The sequence below is a fragment of the Kogia breviceps genome, chromosome 14 (genome assembly GCF_026419965.1).
Source record: "Kogia breviceps isolate mKogBre1 chromosome 14, mKogBre1 haplotype 1, whole genome shotgun sequence".
In the NCBI taxonomy this organism is placed as follows: domain Eukaryota; kingdom Metazoa; phylum Chordata; class Mammalia; order Artiodactyla; family Physeteridae; genus Kogia; species Kogia breviceps.
This window is the reverse complement of record NC_081323.1, coordinates 26,157,169-26,170,085: the sequence shown is the minus strand read 5'-3', so window position 1 is coordinate 26,170,085 and position 12,917 is coordinate 26,157,169. Positions and strand designations below refer to the sequence as shown.

Genomic DNA, 12,917 nt, shown 5'->3' with positions numbered 1-12,917 from the left:
TTTTATCAGGTTGAAGAAGTTTCCTTCTATTTCTAGTTTGCTGAGAATTTTTTTTTGTTAATTGTGAATAAGCGTTTAACATTGTCTAATGTTTTTTCTACCTAGAATGAGATGAACATATCATTTGATCTCTTTCTTCCTTATATCTGGTAACTTGGTGAATTACATCTATCTCATTCATGTCCTACCAGCCTTGCGTTCTGGGGAAAATCCCACTTGGACTTGACACCTTTATGTACTCTGGATTCATTTGCTAATAATTCCTTGATAATTTTTGTTTGTGCTCTTGAAGAACAGTATTCTGTAACTTCCCTTTTTTGAAATGTCCTTGTCTTCACTGGCCTCAGGAGAGTGAGCTGGGAAGGGTCCCCTCTCCCATTTTTTGAATGAGTGTGTGCAGACTTTTATCATGTCTTCACTAAATATTTGATAAATCTCATCAGTGGAGTCATCTGGGCCTGAAGTGTTCTGTGGGAGGCACCTTTTGTATGTTTAATGACTCAGTTTGTAAAATGATTCAGCTGTAGTGACCCTCTTGTGTCAGTGTCAGAAACCTACCTACCTCTATGTCCTCTAACTGCCCACTTCACGTGCATGAAGTTGCCCATACTACTTCTCTTTAAACTTTTATTTCGAAGAAACTCTTAGACTTCAGAAAAGCTGTAAAAATGACAAGGAGACCCTGTACACGTGTCACTACTACTTCAACCCTACTTGGGTTTCACCAGCTTCCCACTAACGTCCTGGCTGATGGCTCCTTAGGCTTTAACTGAGGTATGACTTGGATACTTGAGATGCTGTTCAGAAGCTGTGCAGAACATCCCACAGTTGAGGCATGTCTGATGCTTCCTCATGGTTAGATCAGAGGATGCATTTTGGACAGAAGTGATGCTTTGTCCTTGGAGCTGCATCCTCTGCACAGATTCCTCCCCTCTGTGCCCTGGCCGCTGCCTCCAGCAGGAAGCCCTCCGGCCATCACTGCCTCCCTGTGGCAAGGAACCTGGCCTCCACGAAGAGCCAGGCAGTCAAGGGCTCGGCTCGAGAGTTTCCCTCTGGACCCCGGCCCACCTGGCTGTCGTCGGGTGGGAAAACAGTTTTGTCACCATGTGTCCAGTTTCCAGCTGCTTCCAGAGAAGGGAAGCCTGGTGCCACCTCTCCAGACACCTGAGGATGAGATGGCCACACCGACTGCACCCCGGACACCTGGGGGGACCAGGCCATCAGCGGGCAGAGAGGTTTCCTTCCTTCTGCTTGGGCACCCCCACCCACACGACCTGGGGTCCCCTCTGAGGCTGAGCTCTGAAAGGACCAATCTGTCCTCTGGGGCATGTGAAGCATGGCCAGACTACAGAACTACAAGCGGGTCTGAGCGCCCAGGACAGTCGCCAGTTCTGATCGAGCAGCAGACAGTCGGGGCCGGGCTCATCCCGGGCAACGTCTGCTCAGCTCCTACGGACTGGACAACTTGCTGCCGTCATTCCTTTTTATCAAGTCAACTCTGTCGTTCTGCTTTCCTACGAAGGGAGGTTAATAATATCCAACGTACAGACGGAATCAAGTAATTACACCTTTTAGTGCACCTGATAATTTTTTATCCAGCTGGTGCTAACAGTCAATCAAAATGCCATAAAAGGTGCTTTACAACATGCTAATGACTCGCCGCCCCTGTGAGGCATCGTGGGAGTTTGTGCAGCCGCGAACCATGCTCAGAGCAACCTGACAGCTCCACCACCCAGGGCTCTGCAGCCGAAGCTATCGTCCCAGTAGGGTCCTGATAAAGTCCTTAGAAACAATGCATATGTTTTTATGCTTTTTAAAGCCAGATGAGAGAGAATCTACAATTGAGTCCTAGACGGACAAGGAACAGCAGCCTTGAAGCTAAGAACACCTGTGTGGTGTTGAGACAGCTCACGGTTTCATGTTTCATCAAAGGGACCTATGAAAACCACACTCATCTTTCTAATTAAATGGAAAAATGAGTTTAGGGAAAGCATCACACTTTGCCGTGGAATCTGGACCGACACAATCATCCAACACAGTGTTTCCAAGTGTCTGTAGCTGCTCATACCCCGCTGGGTCAGGAACCTGGCCAACCACCCCCGCCTGTCTCCCCTACCAACCCTCCACAGAGCTCATCCCTCTGCACCCAGCTGCCTGCAGTGCCCCCGGAGCCTGGCCAGATGGCGCAGATGTGGCAGCTACCTGAACTACCACGGCATGACGGCCAACACCCTGGGAGTCCAGGAGGGGAGCCCGTGGGAGTGGGAACCCATGGTCCTAGAGGGGATGCCCATCCTGCTTGAGGACCGGCCCTTCCCCCTCGACAGCAGATGCCATCACTTGCTAGTTCAGTCTTCCCAGCAGACCGTGGCACCAGCCAGGATGTGGGGCGACGGGGGCTTCAAATACAGAGAACCGCAGAGGGCAAGATGGCGCTGTGCTGCCCGGGGGACGTGGCCTACCTCACATAAGAAGCCCATGAGTAAACCGAACATTTGACAAGGAAGGGGCAGCACGGTGCAGTGGAGGACACCGACTTTGCAGGAGGACCAGCGCCGGCACCCACCCCCCTGCAGGCTTGTATTTTCCCCCACAAGGAACGACTTAGAGCAAACAGACACTAGACTGTCTGGACGATGTCAAAGAAATGGGTATTTTACATTTTAGCATAACAAGCAGGGCAGAGGCGGAAGGGAAGGTACATGAAGTCGCCCAGACCTCTGCCTGGTGAACCACCTCACTCCTGATTTTAAGTTTCTGAAAACTTGAAGGTGTAATTAAAACTGAGACGTGCACTTTCCATGGCTGCATGCCAGGTGGGAGTCGAGGAGCCTGGTCCCAGGGCGCAGCAGGAGGGCGTGAGGGGGAGAGGACGTGGCAGGAAAGTGGGACAGCTGAGCACCACCACAACCACACGGGGAGGCGTCGGGAGAAGGGGCTCCACCGGCAGAGAGACAGGAGGGCGTGAGGCCGGGGTCACAGATGACGTCATGTGACCCGCTAACACAGTTCCCTACATTTCAGATGCTCCATACACACCAGGAGGGCTGGCGGGGGAAGGAGTGACCAGGGGGCCCTCCCCTGAGTATCCCCGTGGAACGCCTCAAGTCCTGGTTGTTTCCCACAGAAAATGGCTATGCCAGAGGGACCAGTGGAGCATCGAGGGCTCAGAAACAGGCCTCGGACATCATGGAAAGTGGTAGAAGGGGCACGGCTGGCCTGGCTAGCGGGAAGGCAGCAAGGCAGCCACTCGTTTTTAGTATGTTTCCTTCCAAGTATAATAAATAAAAGTTCTACTTACCGCTCCGAGCATGATTCTGAAAATCAGCCACCGATAGCCCCACAGGACGATCCGGGACATGGGGGTCCCCCTGGGCAATGGACACAGAGTCCAGAGAGGGCACAGGAAAATCCCCAGGAAGCCTGTCTCCAGAAGCTGGGACTCCCATCCTGAAATGAGGGCAGCAGAACACAAAGGATGAGTGAGCAGCAGTGGACACTTTCCAAGGAAGCAACTGCACCAAACCCGGCTTAACCCAGATGGTCCTTCAAACAGGACAAAGAGCAACCAATCCACAGCGCCTGGCTGAGCCTAGCAGCTCAGGCCGTGGCTCCTGCCCTTCGCAGGGTGCCCACAGACACGGCGCAGCCCCTGAGGAGTCACCAGGGTGGACACGGGCACCGAGCAGGCTGGACGACCCGGACGTGAGCTGCTGAGTGCAGAGCAGACTGTGGTCCCATCTGCCCAGGTGAGGGAGTGAGCCGGGGTACGAGTAGCAAGTACAGGCCCTGCGTGGCTCAGCCTGGCACTGCTGGATGGGGGGCATCAGTCATTCTTCCTGCTGGGGAGCCCATGTGAGAAATGCAGGTGTGAGCAGCCAGCACACCTGAGTTCTCGCTCCTACCGTGGAGACGGCCCCTCACACTGAGTCCCCGGGACACCCGGAATGTGGAGCTGGTCTCGGGCTGCATCAAAAGGAGGCTGCGCTGCACTTTGTGGGCTGCACAACTTCCCTTTCACACCACACTGAAGAACCTCAAAAACATTCTGCTGCGTCAGAGACGCTTCAGACAAGGGCAAACACTCTACAGTTCCATTGATGTAGGTTCCAGAACAAGCTGCCCCCATGCAGGTGAGAGAAATTAGAACCTGGCTGCCTGGGGGGTCTGCGCCCTGGGGGTGCGAGAGCTGGTCATGGTGGTGCACTGGCCAAGACTTACCAAAAGCACCTTAAGGTCTGTGCATTTCAATGTTTGTAAACTTCTTTCTCAAAAAAACCAGACAAACCTAAATGAATTTTGAACCCCACTCTGAGACACACTGAACGTTAAGATGAGGTGTGAACAGATGTGTGATGATGCCAATAGAGCCAAGGACCGGCCACAGCAGAACGTAGGCGGTGGGTTTGCGGGTTTTCACTGTACAACTGTTTGAAACTTTCTGTGGCTTGAAATTTTTCATAGTAAAATGTGGAGGGAGAAATCCCATTGACTCTTATAGGCTCTGGATTTCTGAAGCTCAGTTCCACATCGGTTCTTCACTGGAAGACAAACAGGTGAGTTTGCCCAAAGGCAGCAGTGCCAACACCAGGGCAGCACCAACGGTGGGCCGTCACTGCCTGGGGTCTCTGTGGGCTCACTGCATCGGCTGAGCCACCTGTGCTGGGGGATCTGGGGCCACCAGTGTGCGCCCTGCACCGTCTGGAGATTATTCCAGAAGCAGAAAGAAGCCTGGACAGTGCTGGGGAGGGGTGCCCAGGGGAGGCAGCCGAGTGAGGCAGGCGACTGGAGCCCAGAGCACCACCAGGCTATGGCCAGGCCACGACCAATGGAGACGGTGGGCCTGTCGGCACAGCTGTCACCGACGGGAGAGGAAGGCAGAGCTCACGGCGCTCTGGCCAAGGCCGAGATAGGGACATCGGTGCCACCCTCCTCTGGGGACCCAGTGTGTGGGATGCCCACGTGGGCTGAGCCGGCCTCCAGGGCACACACTCGGCTTCCCCCAGATGCCTCAAGGGAAGAAGGCAGGAAGCCCTCGTGCTCGTCTGCTGTACGAGGTTCCAGACACTGAGCGTTGCTCATTTTGGGTCCAGGACTCGTCCTTCTGCTCGTGGACATGGACGACCTTTGCTTCACAATGTGCTTCAAACCCCCTTCTTGCCTCAACAGGAAGAAGTGGACTCTGTTCCTTATGTGACACCTTCTCTGGTTTTATCTTGAGAAGTCATTTTCATTAAGCTTGGACTCCTTCTACATGGGGGCATTTTAAAACATGTGGTTTTATGACGGCAGAACATGGAGTGGTGACCTGGGAGGACTTATCCGCAGACGCTTCAGATCTGAGAAGGGACCTCAAAGGCCACTTGTCCGCCCCCCTCCTCAATGCGGCCCTGCAAGCAGGGCAGACGGACACGGTATTCCAGGCTGAGCTGGGAAGGCCCCAGAGAAAGCAAGGCTGGAACAGCCCACGTACCTGCCCAGGAGTGGGGACCCGGCCTTGCTCACGCTCCCTGGAAGCCCTTCAGCAGCTTGCAGACCTCACGTGGGCAGGCAGAGAAGTCCCCAGAGCCCGGGTCTGCCTTCTCTGTCACCTCACTCTGCACAGACGCGACAAACGGAATTTTAATGTGCAGTTTGAGTGACACCAATCAAAGCGAAATGCAAATGGCAGAGCCCAGAGACCCTCCTAAGTGCCAGGAAGCAGGTGACAGGGACCCGCTATCACCCGAGGGACGTACGTGTCACCTGGCCCTCCTGCCTCCTCCTGAACTCGGAACCTCCCTCATCCTGCTGGGTGCATGGGGCCACCCCCACCCCCCATCTCGGCATAGCCATTTTCCAGCCGGAAGCTGAGGTTGCCTGCTCGCTGGCCGCCACTCCGGCCGTTAGCGCTCATTGGCACCGTTAGGAGGAGAGGGTGGCCTGCACCCACCTGCTCTGCATTTTTTGCTGGGGTCCCGCTGGTGGTCAGCAGCTATGCTGCTGGCACAAGGACCACCACTGTTCTCCATGGCCCCAGAAAGACAAGCCCTCCTCCCAGACGTGCACCCCAGCCTATGCGCAGACCCCTCAGGAGGGCAAGGCAACAGCCCCTTCACGGGGGCCTGGAAGGTTTTGCCCACGGCATGAGACATCCCACCAGTGGCTTTGGGGTGACGGTGAGCAAGTGACCGGGGGAGTCTCCGTGGGCTGTACCACCTGCTGCTAGAACTTTCACCTCCGCGGCTACTGGCTGGTTTCCAGGAATGCGGCCCAGCGTCCAGCCATGTTTGGGAGGCGTCCTCGTGAAACTGAGGGTCGGCGCCCACCCTCCGTGCTGGGTGAGGTGCGGCGGGGGTGGCCTTCCCAAGGAGCCGCTTGCTCACTGTCTCTGGGGACGGCTCCGACAGGGATTTGCAGGGTCGTACAGCCCTGTCCTGAGCAGAGCTCAGGGCTGGCCGCAGTCGGTGGCCTCCAGGTCTGAAAGCAGACACAGCCCCTTGCCTTGCAGGCTCTGGGCAGTCTGGGTGCCTGTGGGCTGGACCGGCTGCAGCTGAGCAGACTCAAGCGGTCAGAGGAAGTGGATGCTCTCCATGCTCCCCTCCTCCCGACTTGTGCTTCTGAATCACTCAGTCCGTGTCTGCCAGAGCTGCACACGAGTCTGAGGAAGGCCTACAACATGCTGAATTCGGCCCCTCAGTCTCCTGGCCCGACCTGTGACCCGTGGGTCCCTCACTCCTTCGCCACATGGGGCACCTGCTCCCCAAACAGCTCCGATGTGAATGTGGTCCTGACTTCTGGCTCTGTCCTCGTGGGCCTGTGAAGAGCGAAGATGCTCTTCTATCGAAGGCTGGATAATCCACCACTGGGCGGCCTGGCATGGGCCTGGTGATGCAGAACACATGGTCACCGCAGAGTGGGCATGGCACTCCAGGATGGACAAGGATAGGGCCGGGCGACTCCTCGTGGGGGATTCTTGCTGACTGTCAAGGGGGCTCAGAGGGGGCTCGCCAGGCACTGTGGTCACCCAGAGTCAAGGTCAGGATGGCACAGGCTAAGCCACCAACCAGAAAGGAAATGTGATCTAAAGCAAGGTTGCAGTGGCAGAGGCTACCCAATGGCTCTGAAAGCAACTGAGGCCTCACAACCTCCTCGAAACTATTACAGTTACTTAGAGTAATTAAATGTCGCAGGCATGGATCCTTCAAAAATGACAGCACCATCCACGTTATGAGTAGGAAACCCATTAGCTTCATGGTTAAAAGCGGGAGAAGGGGAAAACGCTTCCCTCCTGACGGGCTGTCACTCCTGCCTGAGCCGCCCACCCTGGGAACACTCGGAGCTGTAAGTCACTCCCAGTCTTCACGGGCATAGCAGCCTGTTCTGCAGCTACGGACGGCAAAGAAGGGCTGTTTGTACAACTTGGGGACAGTTCTGGGGCCACCCTGTCCCCCCAGGTGCCGATGTTCGCTCTGCCACAGAGCCCCACGCCTCCTACAAGTGCAGTCAGAACCTGCTGTGATGAGCAGGTGGGGTTCAGAGGCCAAAGCTTGAGACATAGGGTGATGGGTCAGCTGGGGGAGTGCCTGGTCCACTGTCCTTGGCCCCATCCTGTGGGAGGATGTCACTTTGGCGTTGGCGGGGATAGTTCTGGGTCTTGCTCACAGCCCTACCGGGGGCCTCGCAATAGGCAGAGTGGCTCCTGGGGGGGGGGGTGGCCCAGGCAGAGACCACGGTTGGAACGGTGGCAGGACAAGGCGGGCAGTCCCAACTCCATTTGCTGTGACACTGGCTGCTGCTTGCCACGTGCCGTGGGCCCCCTCGCCGACCTCAGGCAGCAGGAGAGGTGCTCAGACTCTGGGGCTAATAAGCTAGAGGGCTGCCCGGGCCTGTGTCCAGAACACGGGGCCTGGGTCATGGGACACGTCCAGCTGGCGTGGTCCAGGAACATGGCCTGCGGACCCCGCTCCTCCCTGCATCTTTGACTCTGGTGACTTCCGTGCTCAATGCCTGCAAAGTACGAGTTTCACAGAGGCGGGCGACCTTGGAATGGCCTAAGCGGCAGGTGGAGAAAAAGCCTCTCTTCTCAGCAGAGCATCAGAGGTGGCCCAGGAGCCCAGGCCACCCGGGGCTGAACTCCTGTGTTCTCCTCCACATTTCTTTTGTTTTGTTTTGTTTTGGTTTGGGTTTTTTTTTTTTTTTTTTTGCGGTACGCGGGCCTCTCACTGTTGTGGCCTCTCCCGTTGAGGAGCACAGGTTCCGGATGCTCAGGCTCAGTGGCCATGGCTCACAGGCCCAGCCGCTCCGCGGCATGTGGGATCTTCCTGGACCGGGGCATGAACCCGTGTCCCCTGCATCGGCAGGCAGACTCTCAACCACTGCGCCACCAGGGAAGCCCTCCTCCACATTTCTGATCTGCAAAGCCATGCTTGAGAGTTTTTATCATGGCCGCTTGGCATGTGTGATGCAGACTCCACTGGAGGAATTTGGCGTTTTGATGGCAGAGTGCCAGCCAGGTGCAGGCAGAGGAGCTCCTGCATTGCATGGGCTCTTGAGGGCCAGCTGGAGCCCCGATGCCCACCGGAGCGGAGCCAAGGGGTATTGAGCAAAGGGCAGGCCTTGCTGTGTGGTGTCAGGCCTTGGGGAGTGGGGGCTGCACGGCAGCTGGGAAATCAGGGGGGAGGTCCCAACGACACTGTTCCTGAACTGTCTGCCTGCCCGTCACCCAGAAGGGACTAGGGAGAGATGCATGCTGCTGCTGACTGCTGCAAACACTGCAGTCCAGACCAGCACGCCCTGCCCAATGACTGGCTAACACTTTCCTCTTTTGTTGAGACACAATATAAAATGAGATCAGGTAAAAAACACAAGGGAGGCTACAACAAAACTTGAAGGAAAACTCTCGCTGGTGTTTAGAAAGAGCCGCCTGCCGTCCAGCACGTCACGGTGAACATGCGAATCTGTCTGTTCCCCACCTGGACTGGGCACCTGGTGATTGCGTGCACCTGTCCAGCGAGGTCAAGAGCCCCGCCCAGCCTGCTCACACCTTACATCCACCTCACACTCCCTCCTGCAGTCACCATGGTACACGGGGGCTTGCCCAGGTCCACCAACCCCTTCCGGCCATAAGAACCACCTGGCAGAGCTGCCCTTGTCCTAAGGGGACAGACTGGGGCCTGTCCTCTGGGTCCAGGAGGTACTAATGCTGCCCTGCCCCAGAGGTGCAGCCATGCTCCTGCTCACCTCTCCAACCTCAGCCCCCTTCGTGCCGGGCCTGGTCTAGAGCCTTCCATGCCCCCTACCAGGACCCGCTCAGAGCCACGTCTGCCCAGGAATCCTCCAGAACCGGTGTGAGCTGGACAGATCTCTTAGGACAGGACCCTGTCTGTCCAGCTTCCGGGTCACTTCTCACATATTTGAGGATTTAAGCCAGAGATCAGATGGTAAATGGAACACATCTTCTAGCAAGAAGACGTTTTTGAAAGACCTGGTTAAATGCTTCAGGCTTTAAGTAAAATCATTTTAAATTGCATGCTCTCAATTAGGAAGCGCTTAGCAAATTGCCAGTCTGTGTTTTACGGATGTCCTTGGGCGCTGCAGGGAACGGGAAGTGACCTGTGTGACCCGCACAGCGACCCTCCTCCCACTGCACTTTGTCACGGTGCTGGTTCATACTTGGTTGCTGTGGCAACCAGACTTCATAGCCCCAGGTGTCCCCTGCTGCTCAGATCCACACAGGTGTCACCAGCTAGCCTGAAAACAAAATCCATAGTAATGACCTTAGCTGGCTTTACTGGTTTGGGATAAATATGAGAATGCTTCCTGTCAACGGAAATGAGACTTGGCAACAGAGATTTTTCAGGATTAACATATTCCAAATATTTAACATATATCTGGCTGAAGGGCACAATGCCTTACCACTTCTTTGTCTTTTGTTTCCTGTGCATGAAAATTAGCTGATGGGACTTCCCTGGTGGTCCAGTGGTAAAGAATCCACCTTACAATGCAGGGAACATGGGTTCGATCCCGGGTCAGGGAACTAAGATCCCACATGCCACGGGGCAACTAAGCCCGCACGCCACTGAGCTTGTGTACTGAAGAGCCTGCATGCTGCAAACTACAGAGCCCATGCACCCTGGAGCCTGTGCGCCACAACTAGAGAGAGAAAACCTGCACGCCACAACTAGAGAGAAGCCCGCACACCACAACGAAGAGCCCGCACGCCGCAATGAAATATCCCACGTGCCACAACAAAGATCCTGCATGCTACAACTAAGACCCAACGCAGCCAAAAATAAATAAATAATAAATAAATCTTTAAAAAAAAGAAAAGAAAAGAAAATTAGCTGAAGCTCATCTCAAAGTGCCTTGTGAGACCCCTCACGAGATGCAGGGCAGTGCTGTCGCGGGGTTGCTCAAGACGAGGGGAGGTTCTGACCTGCCTCCTGCCTGTGCAGCCCAGGCCCACTAGCCATGTGGGACTGCTGAGCTTGAAACGTGGCTGGCGGTGATCGGGCAGACCTGCTCTTTGTCAGCCCAGGAGGCACGTGTGTCCACAGGTCCTGCGCAGAGTGGCCACGCCCTCCCAGCACCACAGCAGGGCGAACTCCTGTCCCCCACCCCTGTGCCTCGGAAGCGGGGTAACCCTCACCCACATAATCCTGGAGGATGACCCACTCACCCACAGCTCTCAAGAGCTTCCCCACACTGGTGGACACGGTTCCTGGCGTCCTTCTCGCTGCCCATGGGCAGGCCCTGTCACCTGAGGGAGGAGAGGCCAGTGTGTCCACGCTCGTCAGAAATTAACAGGGAGGGTCAGCTCCTCTGGAAAGGAGGGAATCACATACACTTCTCCACCTGGCAGGCGCCCAGGGTAAAGGTCAGGGCAGAGGTCGGGCCAGCCCCAAGGCCTCTGCCCCACGTGGACACCGTCTCCGCTGGGGCCATGGCAGAGAACACACCAGCCTTCTTCCTGCCCTCCCCATACCTCTACTTGTCAATGCCTCTTGGACGCTCTCCGTCTCTGGCCCTCCGTGAGGTCAGCGTGACGGGCAGCTCCTGGGCCCAGAGGCCGGGATGGCTGATGAGGGCAGGGAGCCTCACAGACCCTCTCTGGGTGGCACATACATCCACGGAATGAGGAGGGGAAGGAGGGCGTCTCGGCCACAGAACCAGGACCCAGTGGGCTCCGCCAGCTGCCACAATCTTGCTCAGGGGTCATTTGCAAGGGAGCCTGGTGGTGGTTCAGGGACTCGGGGAGGGGCAGAGACAGCTTCTGGCATCATGTCCTCGATGCCATTAGAAGAGATTTCCTTTCTTCTAGAAGGATCAGTGTATGGCAGAGGGTCAGGTTTCAGCTAAGTCAGCTGATGCAAGTCATCATGGGAAAACACCATGGGTGACCCTCAGAGAGACCTACAGGGAGAGAATGAAGCTGACCAGGGCCCCCATGACTGCCTCACCTGTTCCTCTGCTCTGCCCAGGGGTCTCCTCCCTTGCTGACGGCCCAGGTGTGTCAAGTCCCTGCCCCCAGTGCCCATCCCTATGGCCCTTTGGTCAGGTCTCTGCTCAGATACACCTTCCCTGGATGTAACATTTACACCTGGGCCTCAGTCCATCCCGGCACTGCCAAGCCTGCAACACTCACCCCACCGCACACTGCTCATCTCAATTATTTCCATTCTCCATTCATTCTGCACCCAGAACACAAGCTCCAAGCAGACAAAGTAAAGCATCCATAGTAAGAATTCTCAAGAACATAAATGAAAATATGATCGATCATAAGACATAAACAGATGAGAGAACTTGGAAGAGAAACAGAACTATAAAAAAGAACATTCTAGAACTGAAAAATAAAATATCTGAAATTAAAATTTTACTAGATGAGCTTAATAGCAGATTGGATGACAGAATAAAAAGGTGGTGAACATGAAGAGAGCTCAATCAAAGTTATTCAATCTGAGGCAGAGACTTAAAAAATTGTATAACAAAAGAACAGACTTTCAGGAACTGGTCAGACAACATCAAAAGCGCTAACATACATGTAATTGGAATCTTAGGAGAGGAGAGAGAAATGGGGCATAAAAAACTTTGAAAAAATAATGGCAAAAATTAGCTAAGTTTGGTAAAAGACATAAATTACAGACTCAAAAACCTCAGGGAATCATAAGCAGGATAATGCCACATGCAGGCACATCATAGTCAAACTGCTGCAAACCAAAGATAAAACCTCCAAAGCAGTCAGAGAAAAGAAAGACATTATGTTCGGAGAACTGACAAGAGGAACAGCAGCCGAGTTCTCATCAGCAACAATGGAGATGAGAAGACGGTGAACTGAGTGCAGTCTTGCACCTGACGGAACTGTCTGTTCTGAGATTAGAGCCAAGAATCCAGAAGCTTTTCAGACAGCAAAAGACTCAAACTGCTTGCATGAGGACAATGTTGAGCATAATCAAAGATTTAAAGGGGAAATAAAGCAGTATAGGTGTGGAGGGAGGAATCACTACCTCCACCATGAGGATCTATCAGGCTGTCTGTCCAAGCAAGGAGAGATGGAAAGCCATGCATCATCACACACTATGCTCAGAAGGCACTCAGTAAAAACAGGCCATTCTCTCTAGGACATAAATCAAAGAGGTAAGATTGTGACTTAAGTGCCTTACATTAATAACAATAAACAGAAAAAATACTACCCATCCTTATAAAAAAACATTATAGCCTATAAACGAGAAAGCAGGTGAAACTTCTCTATTAACTAAGATATGCTTTCATTTCAGGAATTTTAATTTCACTTGCCGGATATGCAGAATCCTCCAGCTGTCATTCACATAGCTAACCACGCCCTTCCCCACCAGCCACTGAAACCAAGGATCTCTTGTGTGGAAAGGACAGGGCATGAGGGTTTTGAGGAGAGATATTAACTGAGCAGGTCTTTTGCA

The 12,917-nt window shown here is 54.3% G+C and overlaps 1 protein-coding gene across 6 annotated transcripts in view; it reads right to left on the bottom strand.

Moving 5' to 3' along the window:
* The window catches only part of LMF1 (lipase maturation factor 1), a 98,304-nt gene that overhangs the window by 41,601 nt on the left and 43,786 nt on the right, over window positions 1-12,917 (bottom strand). For all 6 annotated transcript variants that reach the window (XM_067012640.1, XM_059038485.2, XM_059038486.2 and 3 more), the window contains one exon: window positions 3,302-3,450. In XM_067012640.1, the coding sequence (XP_066868741.1) occupies window positions 3,302-3,450 (149 nt within the window). The remainder of the gene's footprint in view (window positions 1-3,301; window positions 3,451-12,917) is intronic.